At 42.1% G+C, this 22,937-nt stretch overlaps 1 protein-coding gene across 1 annotated transcript in view; it reads left to right on the forward strand.

Annotated features, from left to right (window-relative positions):
* Positions 1-6,282: 6,282 nt before the first annotated feature.
* colq (collagen-like tail subunit (single strand of homotrimer) of asymmetric acetylcholinesterase) overlaps positions 6,283-22,937 on the forward strand; it is a 92,379-nt gene continuing 75,724 nt past the window's right edge. The window contains exon 1 of the mRNA XM_059945032.1: positions 6,283-6,448. Within this exon, the coding sequence (XP_059801015.1) occupies positions 6,283-6,448 (166 nt within the window). The remainder of the gene's footprint in view (positions 6,449-22,937) is intronic.

Genomic DNA, 22,937 nt, shown 5'->3' on the forward strand with positions numbered 1-22,937 from the left:
ATATATTAAAAATAAACGAGTGCAAAAACAGAACAAAATACGGTGAAGTTGTATTCATGTTTTTTTTGTCAATTCAGAAATCTGATGGCGTACTGGGAGAAGCTGTTTCTAAAACAATGAGTGTGTGTCTTCAAGCTCCTGTACCTCCACCCTGATTGTCAGTAATGAGAAGAGGTTGTGGAGGTCTCCCATTTTGTGGCATCGCCATTTGAAGATGTCCTAGATGCTGGCTGGGGAAGTTACTGTCCATGTCGATGCTGGCTGCATTTACAACCCGCCGCAGCTTTTCTCGCGGGTCCCATGTAGTGGCCAGTCCAAGGCAAGACCGTGGAGTCCACGATACATCTGTAAAAATTTGCTAGTCTCAGCTGACATACCAAATCGCCTCAAACTACCAATGTACCGTGCTTTCTTCGTAATTGCATCGATATGTTGGCCAGGGATAGATCTTCAGAAATGTTGACACTAAACAGCTGACACCTCGATGAGGACGGGTGTGTGTGTTCCCTGGACTTCACCTTCCCGAAGTCCATTATGAACTTGATAAATCAATGATTTATTTTCGGAATATTTCGTGAAAGCTTCTTGGAGCTCGTCATCAATTTTGCCTGCAGTTTTCATTAATTAAATGCTCTTAATGAAAGAGAAAACGATTGATTTAACCTCCGATTGTCTACAAAATATATTAGTTCCCACTATGCACACTGAGGAATAGCTCTCTCCTTAATTGCATAGCTACTAATTCAAGAATAAAGCTGCGCGGTTTAAGCGATTTTGATTTACTTGGTGGAACGGATCAATAAGCATGTTACCGTCTTCCAATGCGGACCCGTCTATGTTAGACTGACCAAGCGTACAGTAAGATCTCATACAGAACGGTCTATGTTAGACTGACCAAGCGTACAGTAAGATCTCATACGGAACGGTCTACGTTAGACTGACCAAGCGTACAGTAAGATCTCATACGGAACGGTCTACGTTAGACTGACCAAGCGTACAGTAAGATCTCATACGGAACGGTCTACGTTAGACTGACCAAGCGTACAGTAAGATCTCATACGGAACGGTCTACGTTAGACTGACCAAGCGTACAGTAAGATCTCATACGGAACGGTCTACGTTAAACTGACCAAGCGTACAGTAAGATCTCATACGGAACGGTCTACGTTAGACTGACCAAGCGTACAGTAAGATCTCATACGGAACGGTCTACGTTAGACTGACCAAGCGTACAGTAAGATCTCATACGGAACGGTCTACGTTAGACTGACCAAGCGTACAGTAAGATCTCATACGGAACGGTCTACGTTAGACTGACCAAGCGTACAGTAAGATCTCATACGGAACGGTCTACGTTAGACTGACCAAGCGTACAGTAAGATCTCATACGGAACGGTCTACGTTAGACTGACCAAGCGTACAGTAAGATCTCATACGGAACGGTCTACGTTAGACTGACCAAGCGTACAGTAAGATCTCATACGGAACGGTCTACGTTAGACTGACCAAGCGTACAGTAAGATCTCATACGGAACGGTCTACGTTAGACTGACCAAGCGTACAGTAAGATCTCATACGGAACGGTCTACGTTAGACTGACCAAGCGTACAGTAAGATCTCATACGGAACGGTCTACGTTAGACTGACCAAGCGTACAGTAAGATCTCATACGGAACGGTCTACGTTAGACTGACCAAGCGTACAGTAAGATCTCATACGGAACGGTCTACGTTAGACTGACCAAGCGTACAGTAAGATCTCATACGGAACGGTCTACGTTAGACTGACCAAGCGTACAGTAAGATCTCATACGGAACGGTCTACGTTAGACTGACCAAGCGTACAGTAAGATCTCATACGGAACGGTCTACGTTAGACTGACCAAGCGTACAGTAAGATCTCATACGGAACGGTCTACGTTAGACTGACCAAGCGTACAGTAAGATCTCATACGGAACGGTCTACGTTAGACTGACCAAGCGTACAGTAAGATCTCATACGGAACGGTCTACGTTAGACTGACCAAGCGTACAGTAAGATCTCATACGGAACGGTCTACGTTAGACTGACCAAGCGTACAGTAAGATCTCATACGGAACGGTCTACGTTAGACTGACCAAGCGTACAGTAAGATCTCATACGGAACGGTCTACGTTAGACTGACCAAGCGTACAGTAAGATCTCATACGGAACGGTCTACGTTAGACTGACCAAGCGTACAGTAAGATCTCATACGGAACGGTCTACGTTAGACTGACCAAGCGTACAGTAAGATCTCATACGGAACGGTCTACGTTAGACTGACCAAGCGTACAGTAAGATCTCATACGGAACGGTCTACGTTAGACTGACCAAGCGTACAGTAAGATCTCATACGGAACGGTCTACGTTAGACTGACCAAGCGTACAGTAAGATCTCATACGGAACGGTCTACGTTAGACTGACCAAGCGTACAGTAAGATCTCATACGGAACGGTCTACGTTAGACTGACCAAGCGTACAGTAAGATCTCATACGGAACGGTCTACGTTAGACTGACCAAGCGTACAGTAAGATCTCATACGGAACGGTCTACGTTAGACTGACCAAGCGTACAGTAAGATCTCATACGGAACGGTCTACGTTAGACTGACCAAGCGTACAGTAAGATCTCATACGGAACGGTCTACGTTAGACTGACCAAGCGTACAGTAAGATCTCATACGGAACGGTCTACGTTAGACTGACCAAGCGTACAGTAAAATCTCATACGGAACGGTCTACGTTAGACTGACCAAGCGTACAGTAAGATCTCATACGGAACGGTCTACGTTAGACTGACCAAGCGTACAGTAAGATCTCATACGGAACGGTCTATGTTTGACTGACCAGACTCCAACGCGTGGTTAAAACCTCATTGGGGCTTTATTTGAGCCACACGCAGAGGAGAGAGATATGCCAATCCGTTCTGTTACGGGTTAGTTCCCGAGTTTAACTGTACAATTCAGATTACACGCTGGCGCTCGGTGCACAGACTCAACGAGGGAAGAAGGGTCACGCCATTAGCGTCACACCTGTAGTTGCTTTAAGGGGAATAGTCAGAGTTGAAAGACACAACTGAGTCCTGACGAAAGGTCTCAGCCCGAAACGTCGACAGTGCTTCTCCCTATAGATGCTGCCTGGCCTGTTGCGTTCCGCCAGCATTTTGTGTGTGTTGCAAACAATTTATATAACTTTTATATAAGGGGAGGAGTTGATATATTGATTTTGGTATCTATCCCGTTATTCTTGTAAACCTCGCAAGAAGCACCACCAATAGATTCATTCAGATTCTTTCATCACATGTACATCGAAACATATTGTACAGTGAAATGCGACGTTTGGGGTAACATCCGACATACCGGCTTCGCTCGCCTCGGCGCTGAACAGGTTCTGTGGCTGTGGACTCACTTCCGGGTACTCTGCAGTTCGTGTTCTCTGTGTTATTTGCTCACGCTTTTAATTGCTTGCACGATTTGTTCTTTTTTCGCACATTGTCGGTCTTCGTTGTGTGGCGTTCTCCGCCGATTTTATCGTGTTTCTTTGTTTTAGGCCGTCAGCAAGAAGGTGTTTGTATACGGTATGCATACCTGGAAAATACATGATCTTTAAACTTTGACACTTGAACCCCTGGGGGATGTGCTGGGTGCAGCCCGCAAGTGTCGCCCCTCATTTCGGCGCCAAGATACCATGCCCACAATGTTAACATGAGCAACCACAGCAGCAGTCGTCTGGTTTAAATGTGCCCCGGTGGAGTTAGGTGTGGGATCTTTACCATAGATAGTGGACTGTTGCCTTGTTATCATGTTTGGGTAAAGGGGGGAGAGGGGAGGGAAGCACCAGAGGTATCAATAAACCAAATGTTCGCGAGGTAAACTGATGGGATATCTGATTCGAATGGCCGTGAGGGAGGTGCAACGCGATCTGCCAAATTGCTGAGACGTTCTTTTTTCTCGATTTCTCGTCGATCCCAAGAGAGTATGCGATTTCTCCAGGGAAGCCAGTCGAACTTGAGACATTTCTGCATCGCATTACTCGCCCTGGTTTCAAGGGGGGGGGGGGGGGGGAAGACATTCAAAACAACCAACGCAGTGAAAATTGATGAAAATCACACTCGATATTGTCCCAGCCGCCTTGAGATCTCCACCACACGCGCCAGTAGAGGGTAAATTGCATTGACATTGCGTTTCCAGCCTGCGCAATGGGATCATAACAAAGAGGGACGTTAAGATTAACCCCTCAGAAATAAATGATCGAAACAGGTAAGTCAGAATGGTGCGGTCAACAAAATATTTTTAAACCTCTGTGTAATGTGCTGATTCAAATTTTAATCAGTTTTTCTGTTTAAATCGAGCTACCCTGTTGTCCCTCTGATAAGTGCGCTGAATCTTAAATACATGTCTTGTTATTACAATCTGTCTGGCTGCATCATTGTGTGGTATGGAAGCTGCAAAGGCATCGGACCACAAGACCCTACAGAAGACAGTAAAAACCGTCGAGGATCACCGGGTTCTCATTCCCCCGATTTGCGGCATTTACCGTGAACGTTGTACACGAAGGGCCCGGAGCATTGCTGAAGATCCCTACCACCCACCCCACGGTCTCTTTGACCCACTACTGTCAGGAAAGAGGTGTAGGAGCCTCGGGGCTAGGACTGTCAGACCGGGTAACAGCTTCTTATCTCAGGCTGTGAGACTAGTGAATACCCTGCCACCACAAGATCTGGTCACTAGGAGAGCGAACTAGTTACTTTTTACCTGTGCTGCGAACTACATGCAGTTTGGATTATATTTTATTAACTTATTTGTGGTCGTACGTTGTTTTATGTGCCATGCATGATACATGTTTTGAAGGTACACCGTGATCCGGAGGAACGTTGTTTCGTTTGATTGTATATGTGTACGGTCGGGGGAGGTGGGAGGGGGGAGGAGAACAATAAACTTGAACTTGAATCTCAGAATTTCTTGGGGGATGTGAAATGCTTCGTTGTATGTGATCGTGAACAAAAGAGACCAAAACTAAACACCAACACAAATTTTAGAGTCAAAAGAGGCATTTTGTTTGCTCAGGGAGATAGATCAAAGGTTAGTCTAGTACTAGAATTAGGATTAACAGGGTGGATATCTTTCTTTTTATTGGTGGTAAATGATGGGGTTAATTAATTCCCTATTAACATATTTATGTTACTAGAAGTGATACTGGACAAGCCTCTAATAGATATAATAATATTGATAATATATAGTAATAGAATAGATCCAGTCCTAAAGAAGGGTCTCAGCCCGAAATGTCTCATCTCCATAGATGCTGCCTAACCTGCAGAGTTCCTCCAGAACTTTGCGCTTTTTTTGGATTTCCAGCATTTTTCGTGTTTGAGATGGGGGTAGTTCCTCTAATTGAGTTAATAGTGGTGCTACTTACAGGGTTGTTAATGTGAGTGGCATCCGATAAGGAGGAAAGAGGTGTTGTCGCTATTAAGATTGACAATACATGCTGTTTGTTTTAGGATTAGGATTAATAATATATTGGCGTTAGTGTTGACGGGCCGACATTTGAGCTCCTACTCAATTGTTGGTGACTGGGTTTTTTAAAAAGTAGAGTCATTGCTCCTTTGAAGGCTGGCAAATTTTCGCCCAAAGTTGAAGGCAAAAAAAAGACAAATTAACAATTCCGGCTATTGCATTTCAGTGTTGGCGCATGCAATGCAGATAACACATAGAAAATGCAGGAGGATCTCAGGAACCAAAGGTCTCGGCCCGAAACGTCTACAGTTTATTCCTCTCCATAGATGCTGCCTGACCCGCTGAGTTCTTCCTGTATTTTGCGTGCGTTGCTCTGGATTTCCAACATCTGCAGAATCCCTTGTCTTCTGCTTGCAACAGGGGCACGATTTTAAAACATTAGATTGAAAATTTAAGATGGAAAGGTGGTGTGCTGGGGGGTGTGTGTGCGTGCGCTCGGGCGCACGCTGGAAATTATTGGTAGTCTTTAAGTTAAGACAAAGCTTCTGTCGCGGGTCCTTTGAAAGAGACCTTCGCCTTCAGAGCTTGAAGTGATTAATATCCTGTTTGACCTGGGCCACGAAAGCGCGGCTCTTTTCTAGGGATGAGGGCTTGGGTTTTCGGATATCCACGCTGCCCGACAGTCCAGATCTATTGATCACGTTCAGTGTCTAATGACCGCGGTGGGGCTTGTGTTGTGAAAGCAGCTGATTGCTTTCTGGTTAAATATAGCCGGTGTGCGGCAAGGAAAAGATCTAATGGGAAATGCCCGGCATTCCTCTCCAAAGGGCTTCAGCGACGCCAGCGTCAGGTTTGAACGGCAGCCGAGCCGGGATGTTCCCGATCGCTTTCGGTCTTTGGCTCCAGCTCCTTCTCTGCCACGGATTGGCTGAATCCACCTTCTTGGACAATGCCTTTCCCTTGCAAGCAGGTATGATACATTATTATTCTGCCATCCAACATATTTTGCTTGCAGCTCTGTGCATGTCGTCAGCAGTGCGCGTAACTGAGCGAACCCAACACCCCTGATTCGGCTAAGATTGTCCTGGTGAATGTAGGGTCCCGCCGGACAAACGACCTGGCGTGTTATCGGGACATTAACTTGTTTGCATGGCCCAGGGTTAGATTTCTAATATTGTAAGCTGGCGCGTTTCTACGTTCATTCTATTTCCGTCCCTCAACCGGGGAGAGAGGACAGGGTCCCAAGGCAGGTTCTCTTTCTAAAAATATTCCGGGTCTCTTCCTCATTGCTATGGGATCCAATCCGATGTGAGAGGGTAAACATCAGCTGGCTCCCAACATATCACATATTCTGCCAGGTCTCCTGAAATAACTCGCTCAGCCGGCGAGACTTCGCGGGAAACTATTTCTAATTGTTTGTGGATGTTGTCTTGGGAACCACCAAGTTAGCCGGGATTACGCATATTTAGTTCGCGTTAGAAAACACAGCAACTGAGAAGCTGTCAAAGAACATGTTTGAAAACCATTTCAGATGTAACGATTGTGCAACAGATCTTTTACGTGACATTTAGAGTCTGTATAATTTCATTGAAGACTGCCGTTTCCAATTCGTTTTATAATAGAACATTCACTGAGATTATTGAGACTTGGCCCGAGTAGAGTTTTGTAATACTTTGTGCACTGCGAGCTGACATAGGTATCAAATACGATATTAAACTGGGATAAAGGCCTTTTTTATACAGATAAATACTGTATGTTTGACAGATAAATACCGTCAGAAAACGTAGAGGCTCGGCTGCAAAGCAGAGCAGCAGAGACGATTTAGTGGTTTACTAATAGACCGCAACATAAAAAGCCACGAGGAGCCGCCAAACAAGGGAGACCCGGAACTAAGCACAACAGATAACTTCAAGCAGTGACTGAAGGCTAAGGCCAGCTGGTTCAATGAGTGGACATGGACTGTGGATGAGAACTGGGATCAAATAGGCTGCAGGTGATGAGTCTGGAATGAGCTGCAGGTGAATCCAATAGCTGGGCAGAAATTGGGAGGTTCAAAGGTGCATTTTATTATCAAAGTATGTATGCAGAATACAACTCTGAAATTTGCCGTCTCCAAATAGCCATGGAATACAGAAAACCATTTAAGTAGTTGAACGAAAGATATCAGCCCCCCCCCCATATCATGAAAGGAAAAGGAAACACAAACTCGCAAACCCCAAAAAACACATCCGCTTCCTTGCACGAAAACTAACGGATTGACCCACGCCCCCGGCCCACCATTCTGCAACAAAAAAGAATGGCTGAGAACACGAAAAACACATAGAACTGAAAAGCGCCAATTTGAACTACAGTCCAATCCATAAAGATGTAATCAAAATTCTGAGATTTGAGAACATTGGGAGCCAGCGGCTCCACTGAGGGCAGTAACACAAACCAGCGGCCCCACCTAAAGCAATTACTCATACCAGAGGCCCCTCCAATAGCAGCTCCTTGAACCAGCAGCCCTTCCAACAGCAACAACTTGAACCAGCAGCCCCTACAAGGGCAATGATTCAACCTGCCCTTGGGGTTTCTGCAAGTGAAGGTTGGGAGGAGTCAGCTGGAGCAACTCTGACAAATACAATGGGATTTAAATATTTGAAAATTATAGGCTAAAGTGAGCCTGACATCAATAGTGGGAAATTTATTGGAAGGTATTCTAAGGGTCTGGATATATAAGTATTTTGATAGACATGGACTGATTAAGAATCATTAGCATTGCTTCATGCATGGTAGGTCAAGTCTAACCAATGTTCTAGAGGTTTTTGAGGAAGCTACCAGGAAAGTTGATGAAAGCGGGGCAGTGAATGATGTCTACATGGACTTCAGCAAGGCATTTTGCAAGATCGTGCATAGGAGGTTGGTCAAGAATGTTCAGTTGCTTGGCATTTAAGATGAGGTAGTAAATTGGATTAGACACAGGCTTTGCAAGAGAAGCAAAGAGCGGTAGCAGATGGTTGCCCCTCTGACTGAAGGCCAGTGACTAGTGGAGTGACACAGAGATCAGTGCTGGGTGTTGTTGTTTGTCATCTACATCAGTGATCTGGGTGATAGCGTGGCTAACTGGATCAGTGGATGACACCAAGATTGGGGATGTAGTGATAAAGGCGATCATGGCTTGCAGTGAGATCTGGGACAGTTGGAAAAATTGGCTGAAAAATGGCAGGTGGAATTTAATGTAGACAGGTGCGAAGTCTTGCACTTTGGTAGGACCAGCCAGCATAGGTCTTGCATAGTGAACAGCTGGGGAATGAGGAGTGTGTTAGAATCAAGGGATCTGGGAATACTGGTTCATAATTCATTGAAAGTGGCATTACAAGTAGATAGGGTCATAAAGAAAGGTTTTGGCACATTGGCCTTCATAGATCAAAGTATTGAGTACAGGAGATGGGATGTTATGTTGAAGTTCTATAAGACATTGATGAGGCCTGATATGGAGTATTGTGTGCAGATTTGGTCCCTTACTTTTAGGAATGATAAATAAGGTTGAAAGATTACAGAGAAAATTTATAAGGATGTTACCGGATCTGAAGGATATGAGTTATAATGAAAGATTGAATAGATTAGGACTTTATAAGTTCATAAGACATAGCAGCAGAGTTAGGCCATTCAGCCCATTGAATTTGCTCTGCCACCCTATCATGGCTGATCCAGGATCCCTCTCAACCCCATACACCTGACGTCTTGCCATAACCTTTGATGCCTTGACCAAGCAGCAAACTATCAATTTTTGCTTTAAATGTACCCACGGTCTTGGCCTCCATAGCTGTCTGTGGCAGAGCCTTACACAGATTCACTACTCCCTGGTTTAAAAAAATCCTTCTTACCTCTGTTCTAAAGAGTCTCTCTCAATTTAAAGGCTGTGCCCTCAAATTATGGACACCCCTACCATAGGAAACATCCTTTCCTCATTCATGTTATCTAGTTCTTTCAACATTTGGTTTCAATGAGATCCCCCTGCATTCTTCTAAATTCCAGTAAGTGCAGACCCAAAGCTGCTAAATGCTCCTCATGTGTTAAACTCTTCATTCCTGGATTCATCCTTGTGAACCTCCTCTGGACTCTCTAATAACAACACATCCTTTCTGAGATATGGGGCCCCAAAACTGTTGACAATACTCCAAGTGTGGATTGATCAGTATCTTGTAAAGCCTCAGCATTATCTCTGTTTTCATATTCTATTCCCTTTGGAATGAATGCATAGACTCAACCCTCAAATTAACCTTCTGGGAGTCTTATCTGGGGACTCCCAAGTCCTCTCTAAGCACCTCTGATGTTTGAATTTTATCTCCATTTAGAGAATATCTGCAATTTTGTTCTTTTCACCAAAATACATTATCATACATTTCCCAACTCTGTATTCCATCTGCCACATTTTGCCCATTTGTCCAATTTGCCTTAAGTCATTCTACAATCACATTGCTTCCTCAGCACTACCTACCCCACCATCTATCTTCATATCATCTGCAAACTTTGCCACAAAGCCATCAACTCCATTATCTAAATCATTAACAAACAATGCGAAAAGAAGCAATCCCAATACTGACCGCTGAGGAACACCACTAGTCACTGACAGCCAAGCAGAAAAGGCCCCCCTTTATTCCCAGTCACTGCCTCCTGCCTGCCATCCATTCCTCTCTCCATCCCAGTATCTTTCCTGTAATGCCATGGGATTTTATGTTGTTAAGCAGCCTCATATGTGGCACGTTATCAAATGCCTTCTGAAAATCCAAGTAAGTGACATCCACTGCCTCTCGTTTGTCCACCCTGCTTGTTATGTACTCGAAGAATGCTAACAGATTTGTCAGGCAAGATTTCCCCTTACCGAAACCATGCTGACTTTGACTTACTTTATCATTAGCCTGAAACATCACCCTCAATAATGGACTCCAATACTTCCCCAACCACTGAGGTTAGGCTAATTGGCCTATAATTTCCTTTCTTTTCCCCTCCTCCCTTCTTAAAGAGTGGAATGGCATTTGCAATTATATAGTCCCCCAGAACCATGCTAGGATCAAGTGATTCTTGAAAGATCATAACCAATGCATCCGTTATCTCTTCAGTGACCTCTCTCAAGGATCTGGGATGTAGTCCATCTGATCCAGGTGACTTATCCACCTCAAGACCTTTGAGTTTGCGTAGCACATTTTTCTTTGTATTGGCACTCATTCCTGCTCCCTGACACTCACAGACCTCTAGCACACTGCTAATGTCTTCCACAGTGAAGACAGATGCGAAGTTCACATGCCATTTCTTTGTCCCCCATTGCTACATAACCAGCATCATTTTTGTGGGCCAATATCAGCTCTCACCTCCTTTTTACTCTTTATGAAAAAAACTTAGTATCCTGCTTTATATTATTGGCTAGTTTGCCCTCAGATTTCATCTTTTCCTTTCTTAAGGATTTTTTTAGTTGCCTTTTGTTAGGTATTAAAAACTTTTCAATCTGCCAACTTCCAACTCACTCTTTCTGCATTATATGCCCTTTCCTCAGCTTTCATGCAGTCCTTAACTTTCCTTGTCAGTTACGGTTACCTACCTCTGCCATCTGAGAACTTGTTGTCCTGTGGGGGAATATCTATCCTGCACCTTGTGAACTATTCCCAGTAACTTCAACCACCTCTGCTCTGCCGTCATCCCCACCAATATCACCCTCCAATCCATCTGGGCAAGCTCCTCTCCCTTGCCTCTGTAATTCCCTTTATTCCATCACAATGCTAATACTAATATGTGAAGGGGAAGTGTTAGATTGATCTTGGAGTAGGTTAGAAGGCCAGTACATCATTGTTGCCAAAGGGCCTGTATTGTGTTGTAATGTTCTATGGAAGTATATAAACTCCAATTTCTGTGTTTGTATGAAAATTCTGTTTGGCTCTGGAGATCATGATTTAGGACCATCGTAAAGGACTTTGAATAGGGAAGAGATATTTAATAGAGTAGTTGAGAATGAGGTTTACAGTCATATGGATGAGTTGGAGAAATTAAGGTGTTTTCCTTCATTGCTGGGAAGATTGAAAGGGGTTTGATGGAAATGCAAAACTTACATGAATCTAAAACATTACCAAAAACCTAATGGTCTATAACCAGAGGTCACAAACCTAAGATAATTTAAGCCAAGGGTTCCCAACCTGGGGTTCATGGAATCCTCAGTTAATAGTAAGCCTTCATATCACAAAAAAAGTTGGGAACTCCTGATATAAGCAAAAGACTCAGAGACTACCTGGAGGAAGTGTTCTTATGCAGTGTGTGATAAGGATTCAGAATAACTAATACAGTGAAGCAAGAAATTCAATTATAGTCTTCTAAAGAAAATTGGAAAAACCCAATGGTGATAAAGTGCAGGATTTGTGAAAAGCATGGCTGTAGAACTAAACTGATCTTTTGTTTTTAAACTTCTGCACATAATTGAGGGACTAAATTGTATTTTTCAGTGCTGTGGTATACAGTTCCATGGTCATATCATACAATCATAGGATTAGTTTGGATTGACATCATAGCTGGCTCAGACATAGTGGGCTAAATGATCTCTTCCTGTGCTGTACATGTCTATGATTGTACATCAGGATTTTCTTTCAGCATCCCTAACAACACCTGAGCGTAATAATGAAGAAGCCAATTAAAGAAAAAAAACTGACGATCGGAACAAGATAAAGATTAGCTTTATTTTTCAAAAGGACAACAAAACCTACAGCATTGTTTTGCATCAAATCAAATTGGCGAAGATTGTGCTGGACGGGCCACACATGTCACCGTGCTTCAGCGCCTAAGTAGCATGGCTACAACTCACTAACCCTAACCAGTACAGCTTTGGAATGTGGGAGGGAACTGGAGCACCCAGAAGAAACCCATGAGGTAACGGGGAGAATGTAAAACCTCAATACAGACAGCAGCAGGAATTGAACACCAATCAGTGATTATTGACACTGTAAGTGTTATGGTAACTACGATACTAATTCCAGTCCTAGCCATGGAGAATTCTAAAAACTTCTATAGATTATTTGGTTTCAACAGTCCAATTATATAATGATTCTTACATTGTTTGGTACAAGATGAGCTGTTTATGCGCTAACTAGAATAGCATTTTATAACCGCTTCATAACCCAACGAAACCAGAACATTTAATAAGTTTTGTTGAAGTACACTTCCTGCTGAAGTCACTAAATACATTGTCTGTAGAAAATAATGCTCCATTTTGATCTGATTGGTACTGAAGTAAAAAAAAAATGCTGAAGGAACTCAGTAGCCAGGCAGCATCTGTGGATGGAAATGCACAGTGAGGTTTTGGGTTGTAACATGACACACGGAGGTATCTTCAATCTGTCCCTTCTATTAAGATGCAGGGGTTTGACCTTGATGTCAACTGCCCACTTTCTTCCACAGATGCTGCCTGACCTGCTGAATTTTTCCAGCCATTACTTTATTATGCTCCAAATTCCAACATCTGTTCAGAATCAGAATCAGGTTTATTATCACCGGCATGTGACATGAAATTTCTTAACTTAACAACAGCAGTTCAATGCAATACATAATATAGAAGAAAAAAAAACATAAAATAATAATAAATAATTAATTCAATTACAGTATACATAATGGATAAAATCATGCAAAAACAGAATAAATATTTCACAGTAAATTTATTATCAAAGTACACATATGTCACGTATACAACCCTGAGATTCAATTTCTTGCAGGCATACTCAGTAAATATAAAGAAACAAACAAAAGCCAAACAAAATAATAATAATCAATAAATAAGCAATGAATATCAACAACATGAGATGAAGAGTCCTTAGGTTGTGGGAACAGTTCATTAATGGGGCAAGTGAAGAAGTTATTCCCTTTGGCTCAAGAACTTGACCGTTGAGGGGTAATAATTGTCCCTGATCCTTGTAGTGTTAGTCATGAGGCTCTTGTATGTCCTTCCTGATGGCAGTGATCTCTTGTCTGTGATCTGTACTGTTTTTGTTGATCTTAGCCTATGTAGTATTGCAACAACTTGTCTTGGAGATTCCTGATCCTGCTGTTATCTCCTTGCTTGAAGCTTGTGCAGTCACATTGCACTGGATCAGTTTTTATCCGATAGGAAATAGTCCAAAAATGCTAGCTAGCTTCACTGAGGAACCGTGGTCAATGATGTTAGAAGTTAACTGGCATTTGTGGGGCTATATTTGTGCCAAAATCAAAGAACTCCATGGAAGGAGATTTTGATTTCAGATTCAGATTTATTTATCACATGTATGTCAATATATACAGTGAAATATGTTATTTGCATTACCAACAAAGATACCTGGGGATGTGCTTGGGACAGCCTGCAAGGGTTGCCACCCACTCTGATGGCAACATAGCAGAACAGAACAAAACATAACAACAAAACACCACCAGCAAGTCACAGGCCCCTTTCCTCACTCCCACACATGGACGATCCTCCACTCCCAGACAGGCCTCCAGACTACAGTCTCCAGGCTTCGGCTATCAGACGATGACTTCTAGACTTCTGATCAACCTTTGGGCCGTGATCTTCAGTATCGACTCCAAGACAAGCGGATGATGAGACCCTGAGCTCCAGGCTCAAACTCTAGGTGCACCAACTGACTGGCCCTCCAGCTTCCTGGTGTGGAACAGAGCCCTGGACTCTGACAGTCAGGCAACACAAGTCAGTTCAAAAAATGCAAAAGTTACCAAGTTGTTGAATCTTTAAGTGTATATTTAAAGACAGATAAAAAAGATATGATTATGCTCAGGCAAATTATTATTTTGTAGCTTGTGTAATTGCACTAAAATACATTACTATCCAAACATACACTTCAAAAATATGTTTAGTAGAACAAATAAGCCAAATAGTTGTGTATACTAACAAAGAATATTTTTAGGTTGCATTTTGTAATGCAGCTAAATTTTCTGCAACATGCACACTTCTGGAAAAAGGCCTGATAAGCCTTCTTATAAAGGCTCATTGCTTATATTTATGAGGCACTTTTAAGTTTCTAGAGTTAGTTTTGGGGAGAGAGAGGGAAGTTAGGAATCAGGCTACATTTTAAGGACAAGTGGAATTAGAGGACAAACCGAAGTCTAAACCTATGCTCTGCATTGGAAGGCCGGTGATATGAACGTGGTTAGATATCAGGCTGGCAGAGCAGTGAGGATGAGGGTCTGGTGCTCTTAAATCGCAGCAGATCAGCAGCTTCTGAGATACTGAAACAACCCCATCTGGCACCAACAATCATTCCATGGCCACAGTGACTTAGATCACATTTCTTCAATATTTTGATGTTTGGTCTGAATAACAACTAAACCTCGTGACCATGCCTGCATACTTTTGTGCATTGAGTTGCTACCACATGATTAGCTGATTAGATATTTGCATTAATAAGCAGGTGTAAAGGTTTACCTACTAAAGTGTATACATTGGACTAATTAGTTTATCATTCAATGACGAGGTGTTTTGCCTGTGCCATTTGACCTATATTATAGTCTGCATTGACTTATAGATATGATACTATGTGATATTGGGACTTCACTATTTGTGATTGCTATTCACAAGCTGCTTAGCTATTTAGTATCAAATGCAAAATGCTGGAGGAACTCAGCAAGTCAGACAGCATCGATGGAGAAGAATAGAGTGTGTCTATGCAGCTGATTGAATCCACTCTGACCATCTATGCTCTTCCTACATTAATTCCAGTTATTTCTTTAATGCTTCCAGCTGCCTCCCCCATTGCTATGACCTAGCCGCAGACTAGCAGCAACTTACAGGGGCCAATTATCTTGTGTTGGAACTATTCCAGATAAATTACTGAGAATAAACTCAACAAGAAACACAAATTACTTAACGTATCAAAATAATGAAAGTAAGTGTCCCATAGAGTCTGCTTAAATAAACTGTTACATTTTCTTTCTTTTCAAATCATTTTATTATCCAAAATAACAAGAGTACATTGAAGTAGGTAACACTTACAATGTCTCAAAGAAAAAAAAACAATGTTTTAAAGATTGAAAAATATGGTGACACAAAAAAAAGAAAAACCCTACTAAAGCAAAGTCAGGAAAAAGAACCCATTCGGTGTTCAACCCCGGAGCCATGTGTCATACAAAAAGCTTCTAAAGGTAAACATCAAACCACCAGCAAAAAAAACCAAAATTTACAATTAGATCATGGAGGAAATCTATCAATTAACTCAAATGGTAGTAACGAGCAAATAAGCCCCATCTTTTCACAAAATCAAACATAGGCTCAAAGGTTTGACTTCTAATTTTCTCCAAACTAAGACATAACATCACTTGAGAGAACCATCGTGACAGAGTGGGAGCCAGCATAAATAAACCATTACATTTTGGTCATGTCCAGCAAGCAATTACAGGAAACAGCATTTCATACCACAGGTTGGAGGAGCAACACCTTATATTCTGTTTGAGTAGCCTCCAACCTGATAGCATAAACATCTATCTCTCCAATCTCTGATCATTTCTTCCCCCCTCCCCCTTTTCTCTTTTTCCACTCCCTATTCTGAGTCCCCTCTTAGCAATTTCTTCTCCTGACCTGGCTATCACTTCCCTCTGGTGCCCATCTTCTTTTCTCTTTCTTCCACATCCTTTCTCCTCTCCTGCCAGATTCCTCCTCCTTCTTCAGCTTTTACATCTTCCACTACTTCCACTAATCACCTCCCAACTTCTAACTTCCCCCACACCTGGTCTCACCAGACCTCCTAGCCTGTACTCCTTCCTCTCTTCCTGCCTCCTTATTTTGACTTCTACCCCCCCCCCCCACTTTACAGTCTCATCATAAAATATTGACTGTTATTCCACTCCATAGATTCTGCCTGACCTGCTGAGTTCATTTAGTATTTGGTGTGGATGTCTTGGGTTGCAAATAAGAGTACATTCAGAGTACATCAGGAATAAATGAAAAATAGAATCAGAAACAAGCAATTTACCTACAACACAACTACGCTTCAAGTATTTATGATTAAAATAAAACAACTATGCCTTACCTAATTAACCTGGAGGTCATAGGTTAAGGGCAAAAGGTGAAATATTTAAGAGGGACCTGAGGGGGAACTTCTTCCCACAGAGAGTGGTGAGAATGTGGAACGTGCTGTCCTCGGAAGTGGTGGTTACAGGCTCAATTTCAACATTTAAGAGAAATTAGGAAGTGTACATAAATGGAAGAGTATGAAGGGCTATTGTCCAGTTGGAGGTTGATGGGACTAGACAGAATAACAATTCAGCATGGACTAGATGGGCTGATGGGCCTGTTTCTGTGCTGCAATACACTATGACTCTAACCATCATCAAGGACTGCCACCACATAGGACATGCTCTTTTCTCACAGCTGCCATCAGGAAGAAGGTACAGGAGCCTCAGGACTCTCACACCTGGTTCAGGATCAGTTATTAGCCCTCAACCACCAGGGTCTTGAACGAAAGGGGATAATTTCACTTAACTTCACTTGCCCCATCATTGAAATGTTTCCACAACCAATGGATTCGCTTTCAAGGACTCTTTGTCTCATGTTCTCGATATTTATTGCTTATTTATTTATTATTATTTCTTCTTTTTGTATTTGCATGGTTTGTTGTCTTCTGCACTTTAGTTGACTGCTTTAGTCTTTCATTGTTTCTGTTATGGTTATTATTCTATAGATTTATTGAATATGCCCACAAGAAAATGAATTGCAGGGTTGTATATGTTAACTTTGTTATTAAAAATTTACTTTGAACTCCAGCAAGATATATTAATACACTGTTGTGATCAGACTCCAGTCTTAAATCTGCCTGACTTTGTCACATGAAATATATACACAGTGGCCTCTTTATTAGGTACCTCCTGCGCCTAATAAAGTGGCACTGAAAGTATGTTGGTGTTGTTCTTCTGCTGTAGCCATTCACTTCAAGGTCTGTTATGTTGTGCATTCAGACATACTTGTGCTGTAATGCACAGTTATTTGATTTACTGTCATTTTTCCGTCAGCTTGAACCATTCTCCTCTGATCTCTCTGTGGGCATTTTTGCCCACAGCACTGCTGCTCACTAGATGTTTTTTGTTTATCACACCATTCTCTGTAAACTTTAGAAACTGTTGTGTGTGAAAAGCCCAGTAAATCAGCAGTTTCTGAACTGATACTCAAATCACCCTGTCTAGCACCAACAATCATTCCACAGTCAAAGTCACTCAGATCACAGTTCTTCCGCATTCTGATGTTTGGTCTCCACAATATGCCCATCAGACTCTTGCTGACTTTGTTGCATGAAACGTGTGCTGACTGGCTTTGGAGTGAGGAGCCTTGATTTAAAACAATGCTAGCAACATACAAGAATCCCGTGGTCCTGTTCCATAGTATGTTACAACATAAATAAAGGCTCGTTGTTCCCCCTTGCCAGCCTGGGTCATGCTAACATGTACAATATTTGAGAAAAAGAACAGAGAAAGATATGCAGTAGGTGTATATTTTGGAGCTTGCTCTGTAGCTTCAACCTTAGCCAAATACTGCATTCAGGATTCTAATAACTTATTAGAATAAGTTATTAGAATAACAATGACTTATTCTTGGCATCAGGACCTTCAACACTTTCCAAATGCTACAGAGTATGTCACAATGTTAGTTGCCAGTTTTATTTACTTCTAGAACATAAGCTCATGAGAAATAGAAGTAGGAGGCAGCTGTCCAGAAATAGCCCAGTTAACCACCACCCCAGGCATGCTCTCTTCTCGCTGCTGCCATCAGGAAGAAGGTACAGGAGCCTCAGGACTCACACCACCAGGTTCAGGAACAGTTATTACCCCTCAACCATCAGGCTCTTGAACCTATGGAGTTCCACTCAATTTCACTCATCCCATCACTGAACTGTTCTCACAAATTACTGGCTCTGTTTCTTCATCTCATGTTCTTGATATTTATTGCTATTGTTATTAATATTACTATAATTGTGTTTTTTCTATTTATTATTTGCAGTTTGTCGTCTTTTCCACATTGATTGTGCATCTGCCCTGTCGAATACGGTCTTTCAATGTTTCTATTGTTTCTTGGATTTATTGAGTATACCTGCAAGAAAATGAATCTCAGGGTTGTATATAGTGACAAAGTATTTGAACTTTTTTCCAAACTCAAATCAGAATCAGGTTTATTATCACCAATATATGTCATGAAATTTGTTGCTTTGCAGAAGAGTACAGTGCAACGCATGAAAAAAATTACTGTTACAATAAGAAATACACATACTTGTACCTAATAATAAAAAGGCCACTGAGTGTATGTTCATGGTCTTCTGCTACGGTAGCCCATCCACTTCAAGGTTCAATATGGTGTGTGTTTAGAGATGCTCTTCTGCATACCACTGTTGTAATGTGTGGTTATTTGAAGGCAGAGAAGAAAATGTCAAGGCAGAGGTCACTGCACAGAGTTAAGCAGGGTGGGAACTTTTTCTGAACAAACACTGGCAACATAGGGGCACGTTTGACGTTAGCAGTGGAAGAAGCAATGAGTGTTTACTTATTAAGGTGAGTTTGAAAAAAATCTGGAGAATTTTGAAAAGATGCATCAGTTTTGAACTTATATTGCTGAGCAAAAATGTATTTTTCACAAAGATTGGTCATACTGTGGATAGTAGAGAAGATTGTCATAGGTTACAACAGGACATGGTCAGGATGCAGAGGTGGGCTGAGAAGTTGCAGTTCGAGTTCAACCCAGAAAAGTAGCCACAACATCGTAGGCTGAGGGACCTGTGTTCTAGCAGAGTATTCAGTAGTATGCAAATATGAAGCATCGTACATGTCACGATTTGGAAAAATAAATAAATAAAATTAGATTATTAAAGAAATAAAACAGGCCCAATGATACAAATCCCAACTACCTTCAAAATTCCACCTTTTAGGAACTTGTCTCTGCTGTGGTATAGATGTATTTTCATGGCACAAATGGTTATTATTCAGGATACTTCTATAAATTATCCATGTATGATCGTTTACAAAGTACCTTATAAATCAAGTGGGTGCCCCAATAGTGAAGCAGTTAGCGCGATGCTGCTACGGCTCAGGGCATTGGAGTTCGGAGTTCAATTCCTGCCATTGTCTGTAGGGAGTTTGTACGTTCTCCCCGTGACTGTGTGGGTTTCCTCCTTGGTGCTCTGGTTTCCTCTCGCAGTCTGAACACACACAGGTTAGTAGGTTAATTGGTCATTGTAAATTTCATGTAATTAGGCTGATGTTGAATAAGTGAATTACTGGGCGGCACAGTTCATTAGGCCGGAAAGCCCTGTTCTGCGCTGTATCTCTGAATAAATAACTAATTCCTCTCTCTATGATTTGACACGGGTCAGTGGACCCTTACCCTTTCTGAGCTGCCAGTAGCACTTTGCCATGACCTCTTTCATAGGAATCCACATCTGAGGAGGGTGGGGGAGCAGTTGTTTCAATTGTACCAATTTTATTATTGCAGTCCTGTGTTATACAACCAAAAGTCTCTTTGTAATGTGTAACAATACTGACAGACTTACAAATTAGAGCAACAGAAGTTTTCATCTTGAGTGAAATAATAATGTAAAAGAGTGGAATGAACATTACAGACCTTTTCAATTATTAATTTTGATCTTTAGTTGCACGCTGGTTTATACGCTCTTTACAAATACTGGGTCTATTTTCCCATCTATTGATTTCAGCCTTGGAAAATTGATCCAGTATTGCATCATTTCGAGAGAATGATTTCTAGATACTTACTGCCGGTAACGCTGCTGGTGTTTAGGGCAGCACTGAAGGACCCCTCCATCTCTGGCTGTTTTCACGTCTTCGTTCATCATGCCAGTAGCTTCGCCTTAGTTTTGACTACTGTAAGTCCCAGATGGAGACTCGGGAATCTCAGGTGGAGAAGGAATCTTCATTGCTGTTTCCGTAACAATTCTGTTTTACCAGTCAGGGTTGTTGGCCCTGAGCTGAACCCCTGAACCTGGAGGACCAGTGGACCACTCTCAGTCTGGCCTCTACCCTTTCACCTGTTTGACATGGGTGACCCTACCAAGAGCCAAAGCATAAAGCCCTGACTCCAGCCAACGTAGCTCTCTGGGTCATTGAGGTATGCCAGCCTCCAAACCACAACAAGGTTGTGGTCCTCGTGTACACCAGATATGCATTCTGGAAAATTGTCCCTGATTGCACTCAGATTCAGATTTATTTATCACATGCGCATCAAAACGTACAGTGATATGCCAAGTTAGCGCTAACAACCAACATACGCCAGGGTGTGCTGGGGGCAGCCTGCCAGTGTCACCACACATTCCGGTGGTAATACAGCATGCCAACAATGCTCAGCAGAAGAACACAGAAGAGAACAAGCAGCAAAGCAACAGCAGCAAGTCAGGTCCCCGTTTCTTCCAACCACCTTCCCACCTACTTACACGGTCATCTAACCTCAGTTGCAGATGTCTTCTTCAGCCACTATCCTCCACCGGACTCACATTTGCACTATCTTCAGCCACTATCCTCCAGCAGACATCCTATCTAGTCCAACTTCAGCTCCCCCCACTTATGTACAGCCCATACACAGTATAAGAATTCAGCTGACAAGTGGGATGGATTCACCCTCTGTTATAGGGTTGTAGACACCTTCTGCCACCTGAGTTCTTGGTTTCTGGCCACATTACTGACTTGCAAACTGTTCAGCTAACAAAGAGGTCACAGGAACGAGTCCCTGCCATAACCTGGGGATGAGCTGTATAATTACAGTGGAGTAGTGTATCTGAAACTGTGTCAATGCTGAAGTATATAAACCTGCTGTTATATCAACATCTAGCCTTAGAAAGTTACAAATTGTCTCTATGCATCTGTATGACAAGAAACAATGTAAAGTAAATTTCCTGTCAATATCATCTAATGGACTATAAGAGTTTCCTGTGAATGTGGAATAATTTCTTATTTCTCAATAGTGACTCAGATTCAGATTCATTTATTATGAAGCATATGGTGAAAAACATTGTTTGTGTTTAAAAACCAACACAGCCAAGCATGTTAACAACCTGCAATGGTCACCGGACATTGTTCACAATGTTCAACATGCAACACAGATTAATACACACAATACAACACATAATCCACAGCAGAACATGCAACATTGAACAACAATTGGCAAAGCAACATAAAACACAGAAGCAACAAAACAGCAACTGAAAAACAAGCCACATTTCTGCCTCCCACCCACCTATGCACATACACAGACCTCTAACCCTAGGAGAGGCTACATTCAGTCTCCAGCCTTCAGCAGGCTCAGAGATTCATAGACATTGGGCCTTTGACCACCCCAGTGGGTTCACAGAGATTAACAGTCTCAGGGCTCTGGCATAGGGTACTCAATCATAATGATCACAGCAATGATAGATGGAGCACACAAAATGCTGGAGGAATTCAGCAGGACAGGCAACATATATGGAACAATATACAGTTGATGTTTCAGGCTGAAACCCTTTGACAGGACTGAATGATAGATGGAATTTAATCTTGATAAGTATAATGCACACATTGATTTAGTTTTTATTTATTCATTTAGAGAAGAATTGCAGAATAGGCCTTTCCAGCCCAATGAGCCTTGCCACCCAGCAATTTAACCCTAGCCTAATCACAGGACAATTTACAGTGTCAAATTAAACTACTAATGTCATAATGAGTTAGGTTGTAAGGTTAAGAGTCCACCTTATTGTACTAGGAAACCATTTAGTCATCTAACAGTGGGGTCAAAGCTGTCATTGAGGCCCAAAACTGCTTACAGTACTTCAAGTGAGGCCTCACCAGTGCTTGAGAAAATATCAACATTTCACCTGGCTTTTATATTCTAGTCCTCTTGAAATGAAAGCTAACATCGCATTTACCTTCCTCATGACAGACTCAACTTGCAAATTAACCTTTAGGGAGTCCTGCACAAGGTCTCCCAAGTCACTTTGCACTTGAGTGTTTTGTTCTATTTTCACTCCACTTAGAAACGTCAACCCTTTCATTTCTTCTATCAAAGTGCATGGCCATACACTTTCCAACACTGTATTCCATCTACCATTTCTTTGCCAGTTCTTTTCTACCAGTCCTAATCTGTCTAAATCCTCCTGTAGCCTCTTTATTTCCTCTAAACTATCTGCCCTTTTCACCTATCTTCATATAATCTGCAAACTTTGCAAAAAAGCCATCAATTCTATCATTCAAATCATTGATATATAATGTAAAAAGAATCGGTCCCAACACAGATCCTTGTTGAACACTACTAGTCACTGGCAGCCAACCAGTAAAGGCTCACTGCTAGAATCTTTCCTGTAATACCATGGGCTCGTAGCTTGCAAAGCAGCCTCATGTGTGGCACCTTGTCAAAGGCCTTCTGAAAATCCAAGTACACAACGTCGACCAATTCTCTTTTGTCCATTCTTCTTGTTATTTCTTCAAAGAATTCCAACAGT

Source organism: Hypanus sabinus, chromosome 20 (assembly GCF_030144855.1).
Source record: "Hypanus sabinus isolate sHypSab1 chromosome 20, sHypSab1.hap1, whole genome shotgun sequence".
In the NCBI taxonomy this organism is placed as follows: domain Eukaryota; kingdom Metazoa; phylum Chordata; class Chondrichthyes; order Myliobatiformes; family Dasyatidae; genus Hypanus; species Hypanus sabinus.